Below are 22,608 nucleotides of genomic sequence, written 5' to 3' on the forward strand. Positions count from 1 at the left end.
GATAGAGGACAAAATTATATACAAAGTCTCAGTATAACCCTGCCCAGCATGACAGACAATCATGTGAGCTCCTCTTTCCCTGTAAATATACTATTTTGGATACAAATGGTACCTCGTAGCATGTTGTCAATTGTGTGTAAGATTCTCAAGTGGAGTTTTAATGTGTGGCAAATAAACTCAAGGCTAGGAGGACAAGATGGCTCCCTTATTGAGCTCACCAATATAAAAATGTGCACCGTCAAATTGCATTATTATCAGTGATGTCCTCCATGATGTCCTTTTAGGCCCCTGAAGAATAAACGACTTTTGGATCATCTAATGACAGCTAACTTTGTAGTCTGCGGAGGTTACCGGTATGGATTTTCCTGGTTTACAATATTTGTGCTTGTACTGGCGCACTCTGGTTGGATGTTGATATAAACAGGCGAGGAAAACTTCTTTACAGTTTCTGAGTTACTTTGTGAAGTCATTAAACCCCCTATAAGAAAAGAATAACATTATAATATCTGCCATGTTTTTGTGGGGGGGGGTTGAACTTTTCTTAGAAAAGTAGCGAGTCTAGTAGTAGTCTTTTAATATTTTTTATTTTCTTAATTCAACAGCATTTTAAGCTTATAGCTGTAACCATTATTGTTATATTTTTGACTAAACAAATTATTATATATATATTATTACTCTTTATTATGTATTTATTATATTAACAGTCAGACCTATATAACAATAACTTGACTTGATCACCATACACAATCACTGCTGCAGACTAGTCTTATAGCGCTTGGGGGGGTTAACTCTTTCCAGGGGGCGGGGAAACACTCTAGAGGTTAACCAATGAACGTTAAGATCGTGTGCCCCGGCAGGATGGAAGTGTAGTGCGACCAATGGAATCGAGCGAGCTGGGCCTTGCACTCAGCTGCTGCGTCCTGCTGCCCGCACTGTGCCTGTTTCCTCGCCCTGAAGATGCCATCTACGGTATGCAGGCTGCTGCTTCTCTGCCTTCTGCCCCGGCTGGGGGTTCTGGCCGAAGATGAAGGCGGCAAGTATTCCCGGGCGAAGAATGAGAACCTGTCGGAGCGGGACACCGGCGAGTTCAGGATCCAGAAGCTGAACCAGGTCTGGGAGAAAGCCCAGCGGGTGAGTTCCTCCTCCGAGCTGTAAATGCCCTCTGCAATCTCTGCGCCCCCCTTCCTGGCTGTTCTTACCCCGCAGGGTGTAATAAGCTCCCAGGCTGCAGCTTGCGCCGGGTATCAGAGGCACAGTTCAGGGGGTATCTGTGTTGTTCCTCTTTTTGGTACCCAGCAGAGAGTCAGCTTCATACACTTTCTCTCGTGCACCCCATGTGTGCCACTCAATCACTGATAATATTAACCCTTTCACCCTACTGGGCCAGCACACAATATGTGGATGTTTTATGATCACTATAGGAAGGTGTAATGAAAGATTAATGTATACAGCGGTGCATTTAAATGGACCCTATAACATGCAGGATAAACCAGCACAGCGATTGAATTTGAGTGAAAACTTATTTTGGCCGGTTTGTCCGCATGGATGAGTTGTTTTATGTTAGTTTATACTTTCCATTTATTTGTTTATAAATGCGTTGTTTATCTTTGCATGCTGTGTAACATATGTATGTTTGACAAATTTTGTTTGGAACAAAAAACATATATAGATGGAATGTAGTTTCTCGGTTGATGGAAGGCAAACTTCTGATAAAGTTTAGATTTAGGTAACTGGATGAATTCAGTTTGATTTAGGGCTATATAAAGGCTTTTCGTATTTGGTTTCTTGCTAACGGAATACTGTGTGGATCTGAGATCCATCTGACGGCCGCAGGTTACGAGGCTGTTAGTGACTCAGGATCTGATGGTCTCCTGTAACTGTTTGCTGTAGCACATTGCTCAATACGGTAACAGAACAGCCGGCGCAGGGTTGTTCCACCGACAATGTCCTCTGGGTAATCGAGCAAAGAAAATAAAGAATACCTTTTTTTTTCATTATTTTGATTTAAAATAAAGAACGCCTAAATCTATATTATGCCTCATCTGCTGCCATAGCAACAAGGCTTTTATACCTATATTTTTTAACTGCCCTCCTTTATAGTACAGGAGTCGGAGATGCTGCTTCGTTACAAAGCGCTGCGACTCCCACCTATCCAAAAGGTGTAAAGTTCTATAATAACTTCCCTCCATCCTTTAGATTGCAAGCTCTTCTGAGCAGGGCTCTCCTCACCTGTCGTTTCTGTAAGTCAAATTATGTTATATAGTGCTCCTGTCTACCCTTTGTACAGGAATATGATGGCGCTATATATAGCAATAAATAGTTATCATCAGGACTGCTTTCGGTGGCCAGGGATCAGCCACTTGGGGTCCGTTGCCCAGGCGTTTCCAAAAACAAAGGACGTGGTCCGGATGCCCCCGGAAGAGTAACAGCCCAGGAAAGAAGTTCTTATAGTGCAAAGTTAGAAAAGTCTTGGGACGTTTTGATTGTGCCGTTGGTTGCTATGGTAATGTGACCACTTTATAAAAAGTATTTAAAATAGGAAGAACGTCTCGTATTTTATCTTTAATGAGATATGGATGGAGGAGGATACTGTCTGTCGGCAAAACTGCTTATACAGCAAAGGGCGGGAAGCGATCGCTGACTTAAGAAAGGTTAATGTTTGATATAAAGGTCGGGATTAGGATCCATCGGCTGTGTTTTAAGCTGCGCTTTATCTATCGGGTCTTGGATCAAAGTCACTTTGTAAACAGAACGTCAAAACCCACACAAGAGTGATGCATACAGAACGCTCGGCGCTTATTATAATCCGTTAATGTGCTTTTATTTGGATAATGAATTTGATCGTCGGCCCAAAAGGTCATCGTATTTGGGTGTTTTCCCTTTAAAGTGAGCGGCGCGTTTATCCATTGTGCGCCGTCTTTGTAAAGTATACTTTAAATGTCATCTAATCAACACTTTACGAGGTGTAAACATTAAGCAGGTGATTGCAATACAAATGAATCTCTTGGCAGAGACAAACACGTATCTGTATTTTTGGCCGTTTGCCCCATTATCGGTATAAATTCTTGGTAGCTGTTAATGTCGTTTCCATCTAAGTTGCACTCTATAGTTGTTTTCCAATCCCTAGACGTGTATACACTCAACGTAAATATAATTATTGGATCCACACTGGACACATATGGACATTTATTGTTGTTTTGTATAGTCTTCGAATGATTTTGCTGGAAGTGCACTTCTTAAGTCTGTTATAGCACCCACACCGTGTGGATATATCCAGTGAGCCTGGTTACCATGGCGACTAGTTATACTTACAATGCATATTTAATCGCGTAACGTATATTCCTTCTGGGCTCCTAGAAAAATCAAGAGGGAAAAAACTGTCTCTGTGTACTAAATTCTATGTAAAAATATAAAATCAAACAAACAAAAATATTATGTAAGTTATATAATGTGTAATGACTACAGAATCTACAAATAATCTACAAATAAAATGTAATTATTATCCCTTCGCATTGTGAACTACCGTAATTCACCAAATGCTGCAGAAAATGATTGTTCTGCTTCACGGACGCCACATCTATTATTATTGTTTTACTGTACAGTCCTATAATAAGGTCTATTAATTATATATTTTTTTTCTGCAACCCTTACTCAACCCTTATATAATTAAGGTTTGCGTAATAATTTTCTTAAAACTCCAAAAATGTAATGCGACGTTAAGGGCAGCTGGAAAATATACGAGTATCTTATACTAAATACTATTTTTTTCCTATACCGTGATATCTTTGGCTTTGCGTTTATTCCCCTTTCGCAGATTACCCCCGGTGTCGTCGTTGCAGAGAGCGGATTTATTCTGCCTGAATATAAATCGGTTTCATTGCAAGAAAGCTCAATGATATTTTATTTCCTTTCAGCTCCAGCTATCGCCTGTAAAATTAGCAGAACTTCACAGCGACCTGAAAATTCAAGAGAAGGATGAACTGAACTGGAAGAAGCTAAAGGCAGAAGGCCTGGATGATGACGGGGAGAAGGAGGCGAAGCTCCGACGATCTTTGAATGGTAGATATATAGCAGGGCTGTCCTGTACAGCGGGCAATTACTTAATTACTCAAGGGATCCATGTATAAAGTTGATATAGAGGCAAAAGGTGATCATTGTTAACCTTATTTGCATGCGCCTACCCAGAATCCCTTGTGGTTGTGGCAGCACCATGAGATTTCTGAGTGAAAAACAAGCCTTCTGGCGTGTCTGTAGATGAGTGTGTAATAATGCGTCTACTACGTCCTTAATTTTAAGTGGAAGGGTTTTCCATCGCCTTTACCCACCGTAACTTATGTATAAATATATAGCAGTAAGAGAGATCTCTGCTGACGTTTAACCGACCTCGCTACACGGGACATATTGGATTTGTATACCTCAACGTGCCTTGGAGGATTCCTCTCCTGGTGTGTGAGTGCTGACACTTCAGGAAAGAATCCCTTACTCTGACAGCCTCTTATTAACCTCCTGATCTATTCACTAAAGGATGAAAGACAGCCTTCGTCGTTAAGGTGTTATAGAGAGCTTCGGTTTTCTCTTAGGTAGGAGTGAAGTGAACTGCGTTGGGGGTCACTGGCCCTGTCTCCCACTCAGCAGCGTTTCACTCATTAACGTTCCTTGGATTGCTTAATAAGCAATATATTCACAAACATGCATAGACATAGTACTTCTTTGGAAAGGGGCGTTAGCCATAGTGGTTTGCTTCAGCACTTTGATATAGGAAAGTATACGGGGCATTTGGTATTTTTTTAACTAAAGCAGGGTTTCACAAGGAAAAATATATATATGGCAAGGGAATGGAAACGCTATGGTTAAATCCATACTCTTTTGGGACCCGTTTGTTTGTCTAATAAGCGTATCTCCATTTCGGTACTTCCCGGTGATATTGGCTCCAGTGCGTTGAATGATCGCTGCTGGCTAAGCGTCAGTAGAAAAAGAATTAGCAGTGGTATCATCTGACAGCTTACAGAGACCTCATTGTTCTGCTGTCTTTTGAGAAAGGCTAAGCCGAGAGGTAGAAAGCGAGGCGATCCAGACAGGTATGAATCTCAGCCGCGTTGCAGTACAAGTGGCAGACTTCAGCCGTTAAGATTATAGAGACTTTTCGCCATGATGTTCCATTGAAGGGGCTGTTTTAGTTGGTTGAACACAGATGACCGCAGAAGACTTGACATTCTAATGTATGTTGATAATTAAACTTTTTCCATTGTGAAGTCGTTGATTAACGTGAATGTTTTTCCCTGGGTGGCTTTGGTTTAAAACTACTGATTCGGAAAATTGGTAACGGCGCCTATGAGATACAAACATACCTTATAGAGAAAACGTTCAAGTAGCACATAGAACAGCCGGGTCATTCACTCCCCCCGCCCCCCCCCCCCATAGATGACAATGTCCAAATAGGTGTTATGTACAAATGAATATTTTAAAGTCCGCTCTGTCAGATTCTACAAATGTCATTCCAGTTGGAGTTCCACTAACCAGCTAGAATTGACATTTGCATCTAAGGATGAGGATAACGATCAAGCACTGAACCTTCTCTCTGTCTCTTTGCCCTGGTGTATTACTTGTGATTCTTATATTTATTATTCTTTTCCTTGTAGTGATTATGGCCAAGTATGGACTGGATGGTAAAAAGAAATCTCAACCAGACGATAACAATTTTATTAAAGATGGAAGCCAAGATGACATAAGTGATCCGCGTTTGGAGAAGCTATGGAATAAGGTGATATATTGCATATGTTTCTGCACTGTCTTTCTCGATGTCCCTTTTTAATAACTGGTGTAATACAAGGTACATTATCCTACTTCAGCTTTCTTTTTCCTGTTTGATTCGGGGTGGTGACTGATTGGTGTACAGATTACTTTTAGTTAAAAGCTCATAAACTGCATTTTTGGGTAATGTGGCTACTGATGCCAGGAATTGCTGTAAATGAGGGCAGATTAAGTACCACTAAAGTTTCATCTTTCTGGAGTGGCCAAACAATACACTCATTGATAGGGCCGGCCCAAGACATAATGCCACCTGGGGCGAAGTTTAAAATGCCACCCGCCCCCGCCGACACCAGAGGTCATTATCTACCCTACCCCCCCCCTTTGCACTTACATTTCAGCAGTCCTGCAGCGAGTCTCCCTGCTCTGCCACGGAGCGCGCTGCTTTACTGCTGAGCGCCAGAAATGACGTCATTTTCCAGCGCTCAGCATTACAACCTGGCACCGAGACCGAGCTAGAGGGCTCACAGAGGAGAGAGAGGGGCACCAAGCGGGTAAGCGAAAACTACTCGTCGCACCTCTTTTTCCTCCACAAAAAAAAAATAAAAAAAAAAAAAGGGCGTTTGGGTAAGGCAGACCCCTGCACCAGGAACCATCTTGTATACATAATGCTCTATGCCGTTACCATAGGATATAAAGCACACCTATTCATGATGGCCTAGCACATTGTGAATGGTGCAAGGAGTTAGTTGGACGTTTTGTTTGTGAGAGTATATGATGTGTGTCAGGGGTTTAATTTAATATTTTGGCTGCGTGTAGAGGAAGCCAGTAAGGAAAATGTGGTCAATTTATTCTTAAAATTTTCTGCGTTATTTATAATTCGTCTTAATAATAATCTTTACTTTTGGAATATTCACCTAATTCAATTTTGCCAAATTTTTTTTTTAACTTTTTGCCTAAAACATATTTGGTAATTGTGGCTGCTAACCCAGTAAACTTTGAGAAGGGATATGTGCGTTCTGTGCGACCGTCCAAATGGTAACGCAGCAGACTGAACTGTGATGAACTATATTCAGCTTCTTAAATGGGTCATTTTTAAATAAATGAATTTTTTGCTTTCTAAGGCAAAGGCATCTAACAAATTTTCTGAAGAAGAGTTAGAAAACTTGTGGCGGGAATTCTTGCATCACAAGGAGAAGATAAATGAATATAACATACTATTAGATACCGTGAGCCGGACGGAAGGTAATTCAATTATTCTGCGTATTCATGGAAATCTGAATTACTGCTTTCTGAACTCCAAAAAATGTACTGCTTATCACGCGAAAAGTGATTTATTCTTTAAAACTTTGAGAGGTGGAATTACTTTGGAGATTAACTATTTCAACCCGTTGTGTTTACTGTGTATTCATAAACAATAGAAATGGGGGATTGGGCATGCTGACGTGGAAGGATCAGACATTGTGATGTGGTACATGCTTCCCAATTATTAAAACCCCTTATAAATGAATTAACCAATAATCATACTTTTATGTGACAAAAAAAGGACAGGCGAGTTCTCGTGGATTATAGCTACCAAGACTCTCAGAAGAATATGGATAGGAGCTATAACCTACAAAGCAGGTACACCAGATGTACAAAAAAGGAAGGCAAAATGTAATTTAATGCCAATATTTGTTTTTTGGTGTAATAGCATATAATGCATATTTTATGCATCTAGCCTGTGATGTTTCATACCGTCATCTACAGTATAGCATATGGACTGTGTATAGTCTTCATCAACGACCAAATACATTCTCTGACGGATATTGCCTTTCATAAAAATATTTCGTTTTGTTACTGTTATTTTGTTTGGCAAATACAGGGGGGAAAATGGGTCCACCTGGGGGGGGGATATGTCTGGCCCCCGCCACTCAAGGCGTTAATAAGTGTCCTGCGAGCCATTCTGTTATATTGAACGTATTTTTGAGAAAGCTGGTTAAAAAGAAGTTATCAAGCTGAGATTATTACTCTTTTGAAAATAAAAGGAATAATTGAACCCTTCGTAGGAAAGTTCATATTTAACACACTTGTTTTTCTTTTTGTGGGAATTAAATAATAAAAGGCTAAAGGGACGCATGCTGAAGTTATTACCAATGGGATCGATTAGGAGTGTGATTAGCGCGATAATTGCCCCTACCTACAGGCTGTTCTGCCTTAATGTGGTTTAATGATCTCGAGATGGATTTGGTGGAGCTTGGTCTTCTTGTGCGTGGTATTTTATTTTCTTTTCTTTTTTTTTTCTTTTTAACTATTTTAATTAGCTGTGTAACAATGAAATGTACAAGGTTTAAAGCCCACGCCATTTTTATCCTTTCATTAAATAGTCCTTGAATCATTTCCTACTTAAAGCCAACTCATAGAAAATTGTTTTTGTTGCAGGCTTTTATTTTTACATATAGTAAAAAAAAAAAAAAAAAAAAGTAGTATTGTCTTTTTTGGCTAAAGTATACCACCTGCTAAGTGTTACCAGAGTTATATATTGGTTAAAAAATATAAAATTTAGGAATGTCAGCAACAGTATCTGAACATTGAATGCATATGAAAGTACATTGTAACTATTTTCATATGCATTCATTTAACTAAAACACAAAAAATGGGACTGCCATCCCGGAGAGTTGATTGGCTGCTTGGGACATCAATGGGAGCTCTTTTCTTTTCCATACGCGACATTCTCCGAGCCATCACCGGAACACCCCGGAGGTAAGTATTTCGCATGGTCTGGCGCTAGGACATTAATGTGTTCCTCATGGGCCTCTTGAATTTGGGAATTCTGCCAAGGCTTTCTTCTCTAGCAGTAGGGTTCGGGGTGAAACATCTCAAGACCAAGCTGCTAAGAAGGTCGTCTAATAAAAAGTTGCATGCTGCAGCTTCCTGCAGTGTATCTCACGTATAGCTAACACTCTGCAGGGGAGTGGGAGTTTGAGTGAGAGGTTATATAAAAAATAAATTACCTATCTTGTCACAAATAAATATATTTTTCCTTTGAATGCATCTGTGTGACTCACTGCAACTATTTTGAAGGAAACATTCATGGATCACGTTGGGTAGCTGATTTACCGCAGAGTATGACTAATTGCTTAAGACATGCGGAAGGCATGATTTTATGTGGAAAACTGGGGCATCTAGATACGCGTTCAATCAATCGGCGATCAATCTTATTGCTCGATACTGACATCAGCGGGGGCTGATAGTGTGCTTCATCATGATGCACACACTAACTAAATGACCTCTTTCATGAGCTTAGTGCACTCTATTAGCTTTTAAGCAGATATATTACTTTTAACAGATCCTACATTTACATTTCAATTCGCTAAGTAAACCCATGTAAAATGTATAGCTTAAAATAAGCAACGTATATCTTTGAAGCGGCTGCACTGATCAGAGAACATCGCAAGAATTTGAACAATAGGGGAAGCAGCAATTTTCCCTTTCACTATTTACCCCAACTTGATCGTTTTTTGGGTTTATTTTATAGAGATCCACAAAAATGTAATAAACCCAGACGAACATGAAGTTAAGGAAGATTTCTTGCACAGCAAACATGCAGATCTCAAGGAGAAGCTACGTAGCATCAATCATGGATTTGAACGTCTGCGGAAACTAAGTCACGAGGGTTACACAAGCAGCCGGGGTAGGTTCCAGGGACATCAAAGACTTATGCTTTATTTTTTATTTATTTTTTTAATTATATTTATGTGTGTGTATATCTCTCAATTTCATTGTAAAGTTCAATGCACCTCAGATTCAGATTCCCATCAGTAGGCATGCCTTAAATCGCAGACAATAAAATATTTTCAAGTATCCGGGGCATTCTATACTTAAAGAAAAGCTGCCACCGTTTTTTAATACTAGTATCAAATTAAAAACGGTTATAATCTTATAGTGTGTTCTGTGTTCTATTTTGCACATAATGCTTCAGATGCATATCAGTCCTTTACATGCGTTCTTGCTCGATTATCTAAGCCCATTCTGCTAGACAAATAGACCAACTCCTTACCATCTTGCTTTGTGTTCAGCCTCAGTCACGCAGAGGGACAGTCTAACTATGACTAAGGAAAGGACTTCAATAGGATCGCCATAAAGTATCGGCTCAATGTGGTGCAGGGAAAGCCGCCCAAAATAACAATGGCAGCTTCCAGATCTGCAGCTAAAAGAAGTGAACTTGGACAAAATGAAGTCCGACTCACATTTATTCTCTCAAGTAAAGTACATTGCTGTTTGACGCTTAATTTTGATACTTAAACATATTTTCCCATGAGAGTTATTCAGGGCAATGTGGGATAACGAGCTAGTAAGAGCAGGGGAAACCTCAACTAGTTTGTGTTTATTATAATAAAGGAGAAACTAAAATAAAGCTTAATGTTTTATTTTACTTTTACACTGCTGGTTTTATGTCCGCTTATTACAGATTTTAATGAGCCTAGAGTAAACGACTTATGGGAAATGGCGAAGGATGGAAACTTTTCTGATTCTGAATTGGAATCGTTTAAGGTAAGAAACAAGAAACGTTTTCACATAGAATCCCTTCTGCAATGCACATAGGAGTGGATCAGGCATTTAGGGGTTGTATTTTTATTTTTTGTTTAATAAGAAGCAAAAATATTTCCCATGAACAGTCAATATATATTTGTATTATGTTATTTGATGACTTGTATATTAGGAGGAGCTAAAACATTTTGAGACCAAAATTGAGAAACACCAGCATTACCAGAAGCAGCTTGAAATCTCCCACGAAAAGCTAAAGCATATTGCCGAGACCGGGGACAAGGATCACCTGAAAAAGAGTAAAGAAAAACACTCCATGCTAACAGATAAGATTAAAGAATTGGGGTACAAGGTGAGAGCAAACGGCTTTGTCTTACAAAATGAGTTAACAATATAAAGCTAGTTATTAGTAGATGAGGCATAATTAACTACTGAGAAAGTGTAATGGTTAGGTGTGCACAGCTTCAGACAGTTTAACGAGATAGGGCTTCTGTTTTTGTAGCCAACTACAGCTGACTGTGTGGTTTGAAACATGCAAGTGACATGAATGATACTTTTTAGTTTGAATTTTTTTCCAAACATGCTTACTTGAGCTCTACACGGCGCTTCCTTTACTAATGTCTCTAGTGTAATAACATGCCAAATGTTTTTTAATTATTCTTAAGACGATTTTTATAAAATATTTTTTTAGTTTTTCTGCTTTATCTAGTTAGATTTTGTTTAGTTTCGTTTGTCTACTATAAGCCAGTGTAGGTTTTTACCCCTCTAGTCATCGGTCATTTCGATCATTGAATTCCTATGTCTTTGTTTTCCTTCTGAATCAGGTGAAAAAACATCTCCAAGACTTAACCAGCAGGGTATCCAAAAACGGTCTGAACCACAATGAGCTCTGATTGTGACCCAGCAACCCTTCCATCAACGTAAACTTAAGAATTAAGCTAACTAAAGACAGGTTATACATTTCATCAAGTTGTACCCAATATTGTGTAAAGTGCGGAACATTACTGTTTATCAGTCTAAACTTCCTGCCTGTTTCATGGGTGGGAGGGAGAGTTGCTCGTATATTAGTAAAATAAATTGTGCTTTACAAAAACCAACACATTTGGATTTCTGCAAAACCAAAACAAAACCCTCATGATTAATATTGCAAAATTTGTAGTTTTATTTATATATATATATATATATATATATATATATATATATATATATATATATTTGTGCCTCGCTAGTTCATTTCTTTTTCCCACTGATTTTTTTATTTTACACCCACCTGTCACTATAGCAGAAATCCAGTTTTCATAGCAGTAGATATGAAGCCACAGATCAAGGGAAGGCCGCCCATTCTCGTTAGCTTTTTCCACATGCTACATTTTACAGTTCTAGAGACTAAACACAACTCATGTCATGGTGTTCACAAATTATATATACAGCCACCTTAACTTCCCTTTCCCACCATCTGCGTGATTAGTTCTCTATTAAGTTTTCACTCATCTGTCTAACCCTTAAGGTTATTTGGGAACGGAAATTGATTAGGAAATGTTGTTCGTGTCATAATCAGACACAAATCTCAGCTTCCATGAAGTGAACTTTTAAATATCTCCAAACAAGCACAAAGTGTAGGTAGGTTTTAATTGGTTAATTTGGCTATGGTGAGGAGCAGGGGCATACCTAGAGTATTTGGCCCCCGGGGCAAATCATCTATGTGGCACCCCCCACACACACAAATTATTGTTGGCAAGAATATTTATTTCACAAATTTGTAAACTGTATGTCAACTGGAAAAAAAACTACAAATCTGAAAAAATAATTTAACTTATAAGTTTAAATAAACAACACTTACTGAACAGTTATGCTACAGCATAACGCCTATTACTATATACGGAGGCAGATATTGATGTTAGTGCAGCATAACCCCTATCACTATGCACTAAGCCAGACATTGACGTGGTAGGCCGCTAGCCCTAAAACAGACTGCCTGTGCCAACGCTGCCCCTAAATCAGCCTGCCTGTGCCACCTTTGCCCCCCCCCAACAGCCTGCCTATCCCATTTCTGTCCCTAAACACTCCCTTATTCATTCACCCATTCACTCTCCTGCACCCCCTTACCTCTCGCGGATTTTACTGGTCCAGGGGCCTGCCGAGCATCACTGGGGCTGCACAGACATCTATGCGGCGAGGCGGCCACCTAATGCGGGCCCGCGGCATACTCCTGTAGCGCCCGCGCGATGTGCACACTGTGAGAGCTCTGCACTGGTAAGCCGTGGGCCCACGTTAGGTGGCCGTTGGGCACTCCCCTGATGAGTGGCACCAAGGGGCAGAAACCCCCTGACTCGCTTTAGGTACACTACTGGTGAGGGGTCGATACTGCAGGAACAGCTGGAGAGCCAAGGTTATCTATCCCATCTTGCTTGAATGTTCTCAGAGTGGGGGAGATTAGTTCACTGTAATACTGATGTGGGAAGCTTGTTAAAGGTTTCGAGACTATGTAGGTCTCTTCTTCAGGTATATTCTCATCAATCAATATAAAATGCCTGGAGAAGGAACTTAGATTTGCCAAAGGTTTCATCTTTTTTTCCTGTTTTTATTTGTCATTTGTAATGTATTTAGTTTTAGGTGATTTATGAGATAAATTTGAAGTGCATTTCACATTCCGCTTATTGCCTCTTCTTTCAGTCACTAAAGGTTTTGTATATCATTGTGCCAGATGACTTACTGTAACACGATTATTAGATTTTTAAAATCTTGAAATAAACTTTTTTATGAACCCAAGTTTTATTTGTTTTTATTTCATTATTAAATGGTTCGATACTGGTGAGTTCAGACAATATGATGTGATGCCCATGCATTGAGGAAATTATACTAAACCTTAATCAGTGTTTGTTCTTATCATATACCATGTTTGGTATATCAGGAAAAACAGGCAGACTGGATTGGCTGGTTTTTATCTGCCGAATGAGCAGGAGTAATGAAGCATTTTATCCCTTTGAGACCAGGTACATGTAAAAAAGATGTCCCTGCAGGACCAATGACTTCCTTGGTACGTCATGGGTTAAATACAGTCTCAGGTTTTGTTGATCACTTCTACAACAATCACCAGAACAAATACCGTTTAAATGACCCAAGGCAGTAAGAAATAGAAATTGATTGGGCCCTAAAACCCAGGTTTTAAAAAATGTATACAATTTTTTTTTTTTATAAATACTTTTAGGATAATATTGTGTAAAAAGTATGGTGGGGGGGTAGTGGGGAAATTAGAGTAAGGTAGGCATAAAAGTAAACTTATTTAGCTGTATAGGGTGGCTTCCAAATCAGGGCAGGTCAATGAATATATTTTTGGTATTTGTTGTGTTTAATATGTATGCCTGTAAAACTGAATAAATATTTAAATCCATTATTGTTGTTTTATCTATATAGAACAATATAGTTTTGGGTTTTTTAAAAGCCCTACTTGAGAAAGCAATTGATAACGGTTGAAGAAAGACATGGCAAAAACATGAAAAATGAGCTAGTACTGTAGTGTAAAATGAACTATATACGATAACCACGATAACCATGCCAAAGAAGTTCAAGCTGCATGAACCCCAAATAGTGCGCTGACATCTACACACCAACAAATAAGTAGTACATAAACTCAGTACTCCGCTTATATAATTCAGGGAATGCAAGAACATGAAAAAGAAAACAAAACACAACAACAGTAATATATCTAGTTTAGATATGAGGTAGTGAGAAACATATAAAAATATGCAGTCACTCTTCCTGAGGAAAGCATACTGCGCTATAACAGCCCTTTAAGGTATCTGTGATATAAGTGAAACTTCGTCTCGTAGAGCGCTTATGTTTAAGTTGTAAATGGCCTGTAACTCCACATATGAGCAAGATAGGAGAGTAAGCAGGAAATTAGTATATAATTGGTGAAGATTAGTAAAAAGTATAGATATTAGTATATAAAAAATATATTAAAACAATAATAAAACCGCATTAAAAGTAAAGAACGGCAGGAACCCCAGTGGGTTCATAATCCGGTTGCCTTGCCTCTGTATAAGAGCTGCTGATAACCACCAGTCCATGTATTGTTCAACTACACTGCACCGGGTGCCTTTAAATCTCCAAACACGATGATTTTCACCCAAGTATATATTATCGTGGGCTTCCTCAAGGTGTTTCTACACTTTGTGTCAGATACACCCACGGGTTACACCTTAATGAAGCCCTGTAGCATATTTTCTGTAGCCCCTTTTCTGGACTCCTTTTATTAGAAGATATCCAGAAGACTAATCATTACAGCTTTACTTATTAAATGTAAGGTTCTAGATTACATTATTCATATTATTGTGGCTAAGTTCTATCTATCCCCTCATCTATCCACATTCTTCAGAGTTTTTCGTTTTATGTAACCTGCAGACCTGCTTGGGTTCTACCTCTTCCATTTTTTTGTCTACCAGGCTTAAGGTTCCATTAGCATGAACGGTTGTGGTTGGGATGCTTAGCGGGTAGGAATACAAATAAGCAACAATTCTATGCTGATCACTACTTTGTTTACTAGAAGATGGATATCAGTGAAGCGAACGCCAGTCACCATACAATTATTGCATTGTACTCCTTTCATCTCTTCGGAATCAGGGACAACTGCTATTTGTCGGCGGGGGCACAGATAGACAATTAGTCTTCATCTTCACAACAGATGAGTACCTCAGGGATAAGTATTGGGGCCTATTATTATATTTTAGTGGTCTTAATGGTATAGTATGTCCTCTTTTCAGATGACACAAAAGGTCTGCAACACATTCCGGGTGAAAAAGTCAAATGGAAAATGACTTATTAGACCAAAAAAACCCAAGGCAGAATATAGCATTGAGGACACTTATGTCAGTGACAATGGAAGAGAGTGACTGAGGAGTAATTATTTCTGTAAAGGTAAGCAGACAATGCAATAAAGCGTTGCACATTAAGGGGGTCAGAGCAAGGACTGGGGTTTAAATACATTACATCAGGAAAAATGGGCAAACTAGATGGGAGAAATGGTTCTCATCTGCCATTAAATTATATGTTCCTATGAAGGGACATCCCAGCAAGTCTCTCCAATGGGAAGGGCAGAGTTGATCACCTACCATTGTCAGGGGCATGGGTGATGGGTCAGGTGGCGGTCCATGTCTAGGGGCAGGATCAGTCTTCGGACTGTGCTCAAGAGAGACACGTGTTGCTTTGTCTAGCTGCAGATGGCTGTCTGCCTTAGCTCTCTTTGGCCTCATCTGTAGACACTAGCCTTGGGGCACCAAAGGGTCTGCAGAGCAGGCAGCTATGTGCAGACTGCAGAGGTGGGTCTGGAGCTTGGTACCAGGGGATGATCCAGAAGAGATGTTCATGTCAAATAGGTCAAAATTCAGGTCATCAAAATTAAACACACTACATAGGGGTAAGGCTAGTTGAGCCAAAGTCCATGCTAAGGGTTAGATCCAAAAATACAGAGCAGAAATATAAAAAGCCTCCAGATGCAAGTAGGGTCAGAAACAAATGCACTAGTAAGGAGCTAGGAGCATGCTGCGGAAGATATAGGGCCATGATCACCTAGCAAGCCCCAGTGAGGTAGAGGCAGACATGCAGCCAATATCAATAGGGAGACAAAAACCAAAGGCCGCCTGCTGGCTTAGTGGTTAGGTATAGTACCTACAAAAGGGTTGCTGGTTCAATGATGCATATACTTACAAATCCAATTTTTGGAGTGTGAGTTTAAAATCTATCTGCACAACCATTTAATTCAATGAAATCAATATTAGCATCAAAAATTCATACCTATCGGATTAGAAAACCTACCAGGAAGCTCATTATATCGTCTTTGTCCTGCTTATTAAGGTTTCCATGTCTGTAGCTGATCCAAAACACCTGAGAAGCTTTAAGGCTTTCAATGGCTTCCCTGCAATGCTTTGTTACTATCGTTTGAGGTTCTTTCTTTAAAAAAGAGAAAGGCCATTCTTGGTAATGTGGCTAAAATGCTTAATAACCGACTTTCATGGCTTTAGAGGATGCTGTGAATGGGGGTTTTCATTGTGACATAGCTCCTTCTGCTTTGTTCAGGCACCATACAAACTATTACTTGAACAGACTTTTTGATAATTTGACCTACTTCCAGATGTGATATGAAATCTGTTTGCTACAATACAACACTAAATGTGTTAAAAAAAACAACCAGGGGTGGTGTTTCAAATCTCCTGTACTCTTTAGTATAGAATAAGGCTTTATCAGCTAACAGGGAGGCTTATCAATTTGAAAAACATGGTCTATTTGTGATCGGCCCAGGGGGCATTTGCATGCAGAGAGAGCAGCTTTTAGGGGGCAGACAAGTGGCTGCAGGGGTCGCCTGGGCCACCAAGAGGGGCAGGCCCAGACACAGTCGCAACCCCCGTGACCATGGTTGTGGCGCCCCTGGGTCTATAGATAGAACAAACAGCGAAAAGGGTCTATCAGATCCAGATATCACCACACAGATGCATTGGTGGAGTATCTCCAATTAGCCAAAGATCACATTAGGACGATCTCCTCTATCTTGCCTAATTCTCCCTTGTGTTTTGGACTTTCTTCAGCAAGGTTTTTAAATGGACCTGAGACTGGCTACCCTTCAGGTCCAAGTTTCCGTCCTAAGCATCTTACGAGATACCATACTAGAGGAACAGGACCATGATGTCTCTATTGGGCCTGATAAGGTGAGTTTTATTTCACACAGGCAACGTTTCGACACATATTGTCTATTGGTCCTGGTGACCTCAAATCAATCCTCAGTGGCTTGGGCCCTCGCCTATGCATAGCCCTTCAATCATTCCTATTCAAAGCATGGGACAATTCTCTGTATTCCTTGGATCGCTACGTCCGGATACCTGTATCAGTCAAGAGGTTTCTGAGATGGTGGTTGCTTCCCTAACATCTTCTATGAGAACAAGGCGATCCTTCAGCCTCTTTAGAATTTAGACCCACCATTGCTAAATGGATTACTCAAGCAACTCGCAAGTGCTACAAGGTGGTATGCAAAGATCTACCTTTGAAATGTCAGAATCTATTCCTGACCAAATATGCAAAGCTGCGATATGAAATAATCTGCACACCTTCTCTAAGTCCTATAGTTAGACATTTCCTCCTTTGGCAGATGAGAATCTAGAAGCAGTCACGTCCTGATCCGATATCCTCTCTTTGTTACATCTCACTTGTGCTGTCTAGGACAACATGGAAACTGTAAATTCTTACCTGGGAATTCCTTTTCCTTGCATATCCTTTGGCAGTATATATTTGGTTCCCACACAATATATTTGTGTATAGGTCTTTGTTATTACAGTGGGTATGTGGGAGGGGAGGTCTCTCTCTTATAGTTCTGCTTTTCCTACCCTTCTTCAGACGAGAGGAGACTATTTCACCCGTGCTGCCAAAGAATAGACAAGAAAAAGAAATTCCCGGGTAAGGTTTTAGAATTGTTTGTCCCATTTCAGATTTTCCCGGTTCTAATTTTTGCACAGATGTAAAACCAGTTTATTATTTTCTTTAAAATTCCCTTATTTAAGTATGAATATCAATATTCTATTTGTTATTAAGATAATAGTGGTGATATCTCTACAGTACACCTTGTACTAGAGGCTCATGTTTAATCTGCCAAAATAAGTATAGTCCAGGAAACGTTACCACATCGTAGGACAGGACATAACACAACATTCCCCTAATGTTTTGGGAAATGTAAATCTAAATAACTTAAAAACAGAACAAAAAATGTAAAAAAATTAGTTATTTTTTCCAGAACTAAGCGGAATAATAGTTTTGTTTTCTTCCCCTTCTTCTGAGTCGTGTAGAATTGTGCGCATGTATTTGTGCTCACTGTTAAAACACGGCCACATCTTCCATGATAGAACATTCCGTAAGGTACAAACCATAAAACAAAAATGAGAACACATGACAAAGGGTTAGGGGGCAAATGTTGTTCTTTTTATTAATATGTGCATCAATTTAATGTACTCTATTTGAATATATATATATAATCATATACCGTATTTGCTCGATTATAAGACGAGGTTTTTTCCAGAGCAAATGCTCTGAAAAATACCCCTCGTCTTATAATCAGGGTCGTCTTATAATCAGACCTCAAATAGGTCTGATTATGAGACTAAGATCCAGATCCCCCGCAGCGATGCAGAGGACCTGGATCCTCCTGTGTTAACCCCACCCCCCCAACTTACCGGTGCTTCTGAGTCCCCGGTGCTTAGTCCGGGCTGCGTGTAGAGCTCTACACGATACAATCGCGTAGAGCTCTACACGCTTCCCGGACTAAGCACTGGGGACCCAGATGCAGGGGACCTGGATCCTCCTGTGTTAACCCCCGACCCAACTTACCGGTGCATCTGAGTCCCCGGTGCTTAGTCCGGGCTGCATGTAGAGCTCCACGCGATATAATCGCGTAGAGCTCTACACGCTGCCCGGACTAAGCACTGGGGACTCAGAAGCACCGGTAAGTTGGAGGGGGGGGGGGGGGGCATAACACAGGAGGATGCAGGGGACCTGCATCCTCCTGTGTTATGCCCCCTCCAACTTACCGGTGCTTCTGAGTCCCCGGTGCTTAGTCCGGGCAGCGTGTAGAGCTCTACGCGATTGTATCGTGTAGAGCTCTACGCGATTATATCGCGTGGAGCTCTACATGCTGCCCGGACTAAGCACCGGGGGCTCAGATGCAGGGGACCTGGATCCTCCTGTGTTATGCGCCCCCCCAACTCAGAAGCACCGGTAAGTTTGGAAGAGGGAGGGGGAGTGTTAAATGGGGGGTGTAAGGCATTTCTGGAGGCAGAGTGCTCTGTGAAATGCTTTTTAACCCCTTTAATGCCACTCTGCCTCCTGAAATGCCTTAAACCTCCCTATATGCCATAATATGCCTTTTAATCCTCTAAGTGCCAGAGTGGCATATAGGGTTAAAAGGCATATCATGGGGCACAGTGGCATATAGGGTTAAAAGGCATATTATGGGGCACTGTGGCATTTAGAGGGTTAAAAGGCATATCATGGGGCACAGTGGCATATAGGGGGTATAAGGCACTTCTGGGGCAGATGTGCATAACTAGGAGGCAGGTTGGAAAATAGAAGGAAATAAAACCAAAATATTTTTCTCAAGCATAGCTTTTACTGGTAAACTTTTTTCCTATAGGGTCGTCTTATATTCAGGCTTTTTCTTTTTTTCCTAAATTAATATTAAGATTTGGGGGGTCGTCTTATAATCAGGGTCGTCTTATAATCGAGCAAATACGGTATATATATCATATAAATATATATATATATATTCCTAATCATATCTGAATCAATGCAGTTCTGCTTATATCATAATCAAGAAACTCAAAGATCAAATAATGTAAAAATAAAGAGATTTTGATGAATGTACCCTACATACCAGATATACACCTGTTCAATGACTACATAAATGTAAAAAATCCTCAATATGGAGAATTATTAATGCATTTCGGATCTTACAGGGTAACTGTCACCTGAATAGATTTTCTGAAAATGAGAATATATAGAATAGGGAGTTAGAGTGGCTTAACCCATTCTGAGAATAGAACATGAAGATGGCTTCACCTCTGGTATATAAGGTATGTTCTAGTACATATATTGTAACAAATTGTAAGTTTGGAAATGGTAAAGGTTACAGATCCAATGCAAGAATTCTACAGTTCTAACAGTGAGTAGGAAAATAAATGCAGCGCTTGCCTGTGATAAAAAAAAAAAAAAAAATACATGTACAAAAATAGCATTGCATGTTTCCATAACTGTCCATTATTTATGATGACGCAAAACATGATTTCAAACACATGTAAGAAAAATAGATTCCCCTATTACTAAAATGATGATAGCCTCGGTCATTTGTTGCACATCTAGAAGTCTCCCATGATACCCAACAAGCCAAGAACATCTGGGCATGGTGGGACTTGTAGTTCAACAGCAAATGGGAGCCAGTGTGTTATTAGTAATCCATTAACCCTTTGAGTTCCATGGGCGTATTGAAAAAGCTCCATGTGAAAATCTGTCTCAAAGGATAAAAGCAGATGCTATGACAAATATTTATACATAATTCTAATAGTGTTATCTACATATAACAATCTCAAATAGTATACATCATTTTCAAAACAAATCATTACATTTTACAATAATTAAACCCTTCCAGTAGCCGATGGCAATGAAACCTATGTTCAAGCAATATATTTCACACCCATCATCTACTGAATGTGTTTTAGGAAAATAGTAGAAAAATAGTCTACAACAGTAAAAAATAGAAATAAATTTTTTGTTTTGACATATAATTGCATGTATGTATGAAATTCTGCCTGCACTAATCAATCTAAATCACTTACAGCAGCGTTAGAGCTAAAAACTGGATTTTAAAGCTGTTGTCAGTATTAAAATAGCATGTCCCATTATAAAAAATGGATTTCTCTGAGCATACAGTGCTTCATAAAGTAATATATATGTTAGCATGGACAAAAACATGTTTTATTTCATTTTGTTCTAATAAATTTCTGAAGCGCTGAACGCTGCAATTGTTGTCAGTCGTGTAATATTTTTGGATTCCTTGCCCAAAAGTATGATACTTTATGGCAATGCAAATGAAGTCCTATTTGTACAATACAATTCTTTCTTCCATTCATTAGAGTGTCAGGCTGGGTTATTGCTACTGGGCCATTCTATTGTTTGCCACAGGCAGTATGATAGGAAGTCAGGGGATTTGTCTAGTAGATTGTGTTAATATAACAGGGCTATAACACATAGAAATGGCTAATATGCAGCTGCCGGAAAAAATTATATTATGCAAAAACTTCTTTAAAAAGAATAAAACTGCCCAATACTTTTGAAAACATATTTTTATCAAATATTTGTAATCATTTTTTAGTGTGACTTTCCTTTAAATACTTATTGTATATTCTACAAAAAAAGTATGTTTTCAATAGTACATGCCACATATGTATGAATCATTTTCCCACTATTGCATTATATTTTTATACAAATTACATACATGCAATATCTTACAATTACTTAAAATTACTAGTACGGTTCCATTTGTTACATGTTGCAATTTTTTTCTGTTTTGAAACAATTAATAATTATTAAAAAAAAAAAGTCAATACCGCAGAGATTAAAACCAAGAGAAAAAAAAAAAAAACCACAGTAAATGTTCAGGATATCAATACTGTACATAAATGCCCCCAGAAATAGAATATTAACCCTTAGTGAGCCAGACTGAGTTAACCCACTCTGGAAATTACGGGGTTAACGGGTACGGTAAAACGGAAACATACACATTTCTACTAAGGAAAAACAAAATAAAAGTCCTGTATGTGTAAGACCATGAACCTGAGGAGGTATGTTGCAGATCGTTTTTGGTATAAAATGATACACAAATAAAATTAAATAATGATTGACAAAAAAAATAAATACGCTTACAAAACAATATTGCAACATTACAGGAAATTCTGAATTCTAAATGTAAATACCAGCAGATATGTAAAATGTTATTTTGCCACCAAGACATTGGGCATTTTACCAACCATACTAATCTGCCTGATTTCTAGGAGGAAATATCAGCTTTGGAATGACCCCTTTATCGACATGCTACATACAATTCAGTTCCAGTTTCTACAGTGAGATCTGAATAGCTAGGAGTTGGCCCTTCAAGCATTGTCCCCGATTAGCTGTCACTGGACTACAACTCACATACACCCTAGAATTACTTGTACTGTAGTCAATCCGCAGATAGGGACTAGTTAACTCAAACCTGATATATATCATATATTGCACTAGCAATAGTCAATCTTGATTGCAGTCCAACAACAGCCAATGGGCAAGAGTTGCCCAAATCAGATGTACAATCAACCCTCTATGACGTACACATCCTTCAGGAAACTTACTGAGTAATTACAACCCATATCCCATAGGTGGGCCTCTAATAGAAGACTATGGAACACACGGCCAGTCTTGAGTTGACTGTCCACAGCACCCCAAATCAGATTATATAAAGTTCCTCTTGCCAATGACATCATGGTTGAGATCCCTTTTTTCTCTGTTCTAGTTCTGGAAGGCGGTCTTCTCTGGACTGTGCATGCTGGGATCCCACTTTGTGTGCCGTTTCAGTTGCGGCAATGTCTATCTGCGCATACTTGGTGGAGCCACTGCCTGTAAACCAAAGAAACACGATTATTAACAGGAGTTTTGCCCATAAGATGCGATTAGCTCCAAAAATGTAGTGGAAAATTACAAGTAAAAGTAAAACGTTTGCATATTGTCGCATAGGTTTCTGACATTTGGGACACTATGTAGAGAAGT

The 22,608-nt window shown here is 39.4% G+C and overlaps 2 protein-coding genes across 2 annotated transcripts in view; one reads left to right on the forward strand and one right to left on the reverse strand.

Moving 5' to 3' along the window:
* The first annotated feature begins 957 nt into the window (after positions 1-957).
* LOC149282269 (alpha-2-macroglobulin receptor-associated protein-like) lies at positions 958-11,168 on the forward strand. Its single transcript, XM_089498448.1, has 8 exons — positions 958-1,131; positions 3,915-4,059; positions 5,640-5,761; positions 6,873-6,993; positions 9,266-9,421; positions 10,199-10,281; positions 10,451-10,627; positions 11,100-11,168. The coding sequence occupies exons 1-8, from the start codon at positions 958-960 to the stop codon at positions 11,166-11,168; spliced, it is 1,047 nt and encodes a 348-aa protein (XP_089354574.1).
* Positions 11,169-22,321: 11,153 nt separating this feature from the next.
* DOK7 (docking protein 7) overlaps positions 22,322-22,608 on the reverse strand; it is a 47,894-nt gene continuing 47,607 nt past the window's right edge. The window contains exon 10 of the mRNA XM_089498450.1: positions 22,322-22,458. Within this exon, the coding sequence (XP_089354576.1) occupies positions 22,322-22,458 (137 nt within the window). The remainder of the gene's footprint in view (positions 22,459-22,608) is intronic.

The sequence above is a fragment of the Sceloporus occidentalis genome, unplaced genomic scaffold, assembly GCF_023333645.1.
Source record: "Sceloporus occidentalis isolate IW3139 unplaced genomic scaffold, rSceOcc1.0.p SCAF_120, whole genome shotgun sequence".
In the NCBI taxonomy this organism is placed as follows: Eukaryota; Metazoa; Chordata; class Lepidosauria; order Squamata; family Phrynosomatidae; genus Sceloporus; species Sceloporus occidentalis.

Bases quoted from the DNA above. Each gene is read 5' to 3' on its own strand.
- LOC149282269 (XM_089498448.1), top strand. From the start codon at position 958: ATGCCATCTACGGTATGCAGGCTGCTGCTTCTCTGCCTTCTGCCCCGG. The intron at 4,060-5,639 runs GTAGATATATAG...TTTTCCTTGTAG, and splicing joins GCTCCGACGATCTTTGAATG to TGATTATGGCCAAGTATGGA. The intron at 10,628-11,099 runs GTGAGAGCAAAC...CTTCTGAATCAG, and splicing joins TTAAAGAATTGGGGTACAAG to GTGAAAAAACATCTCCAAGA.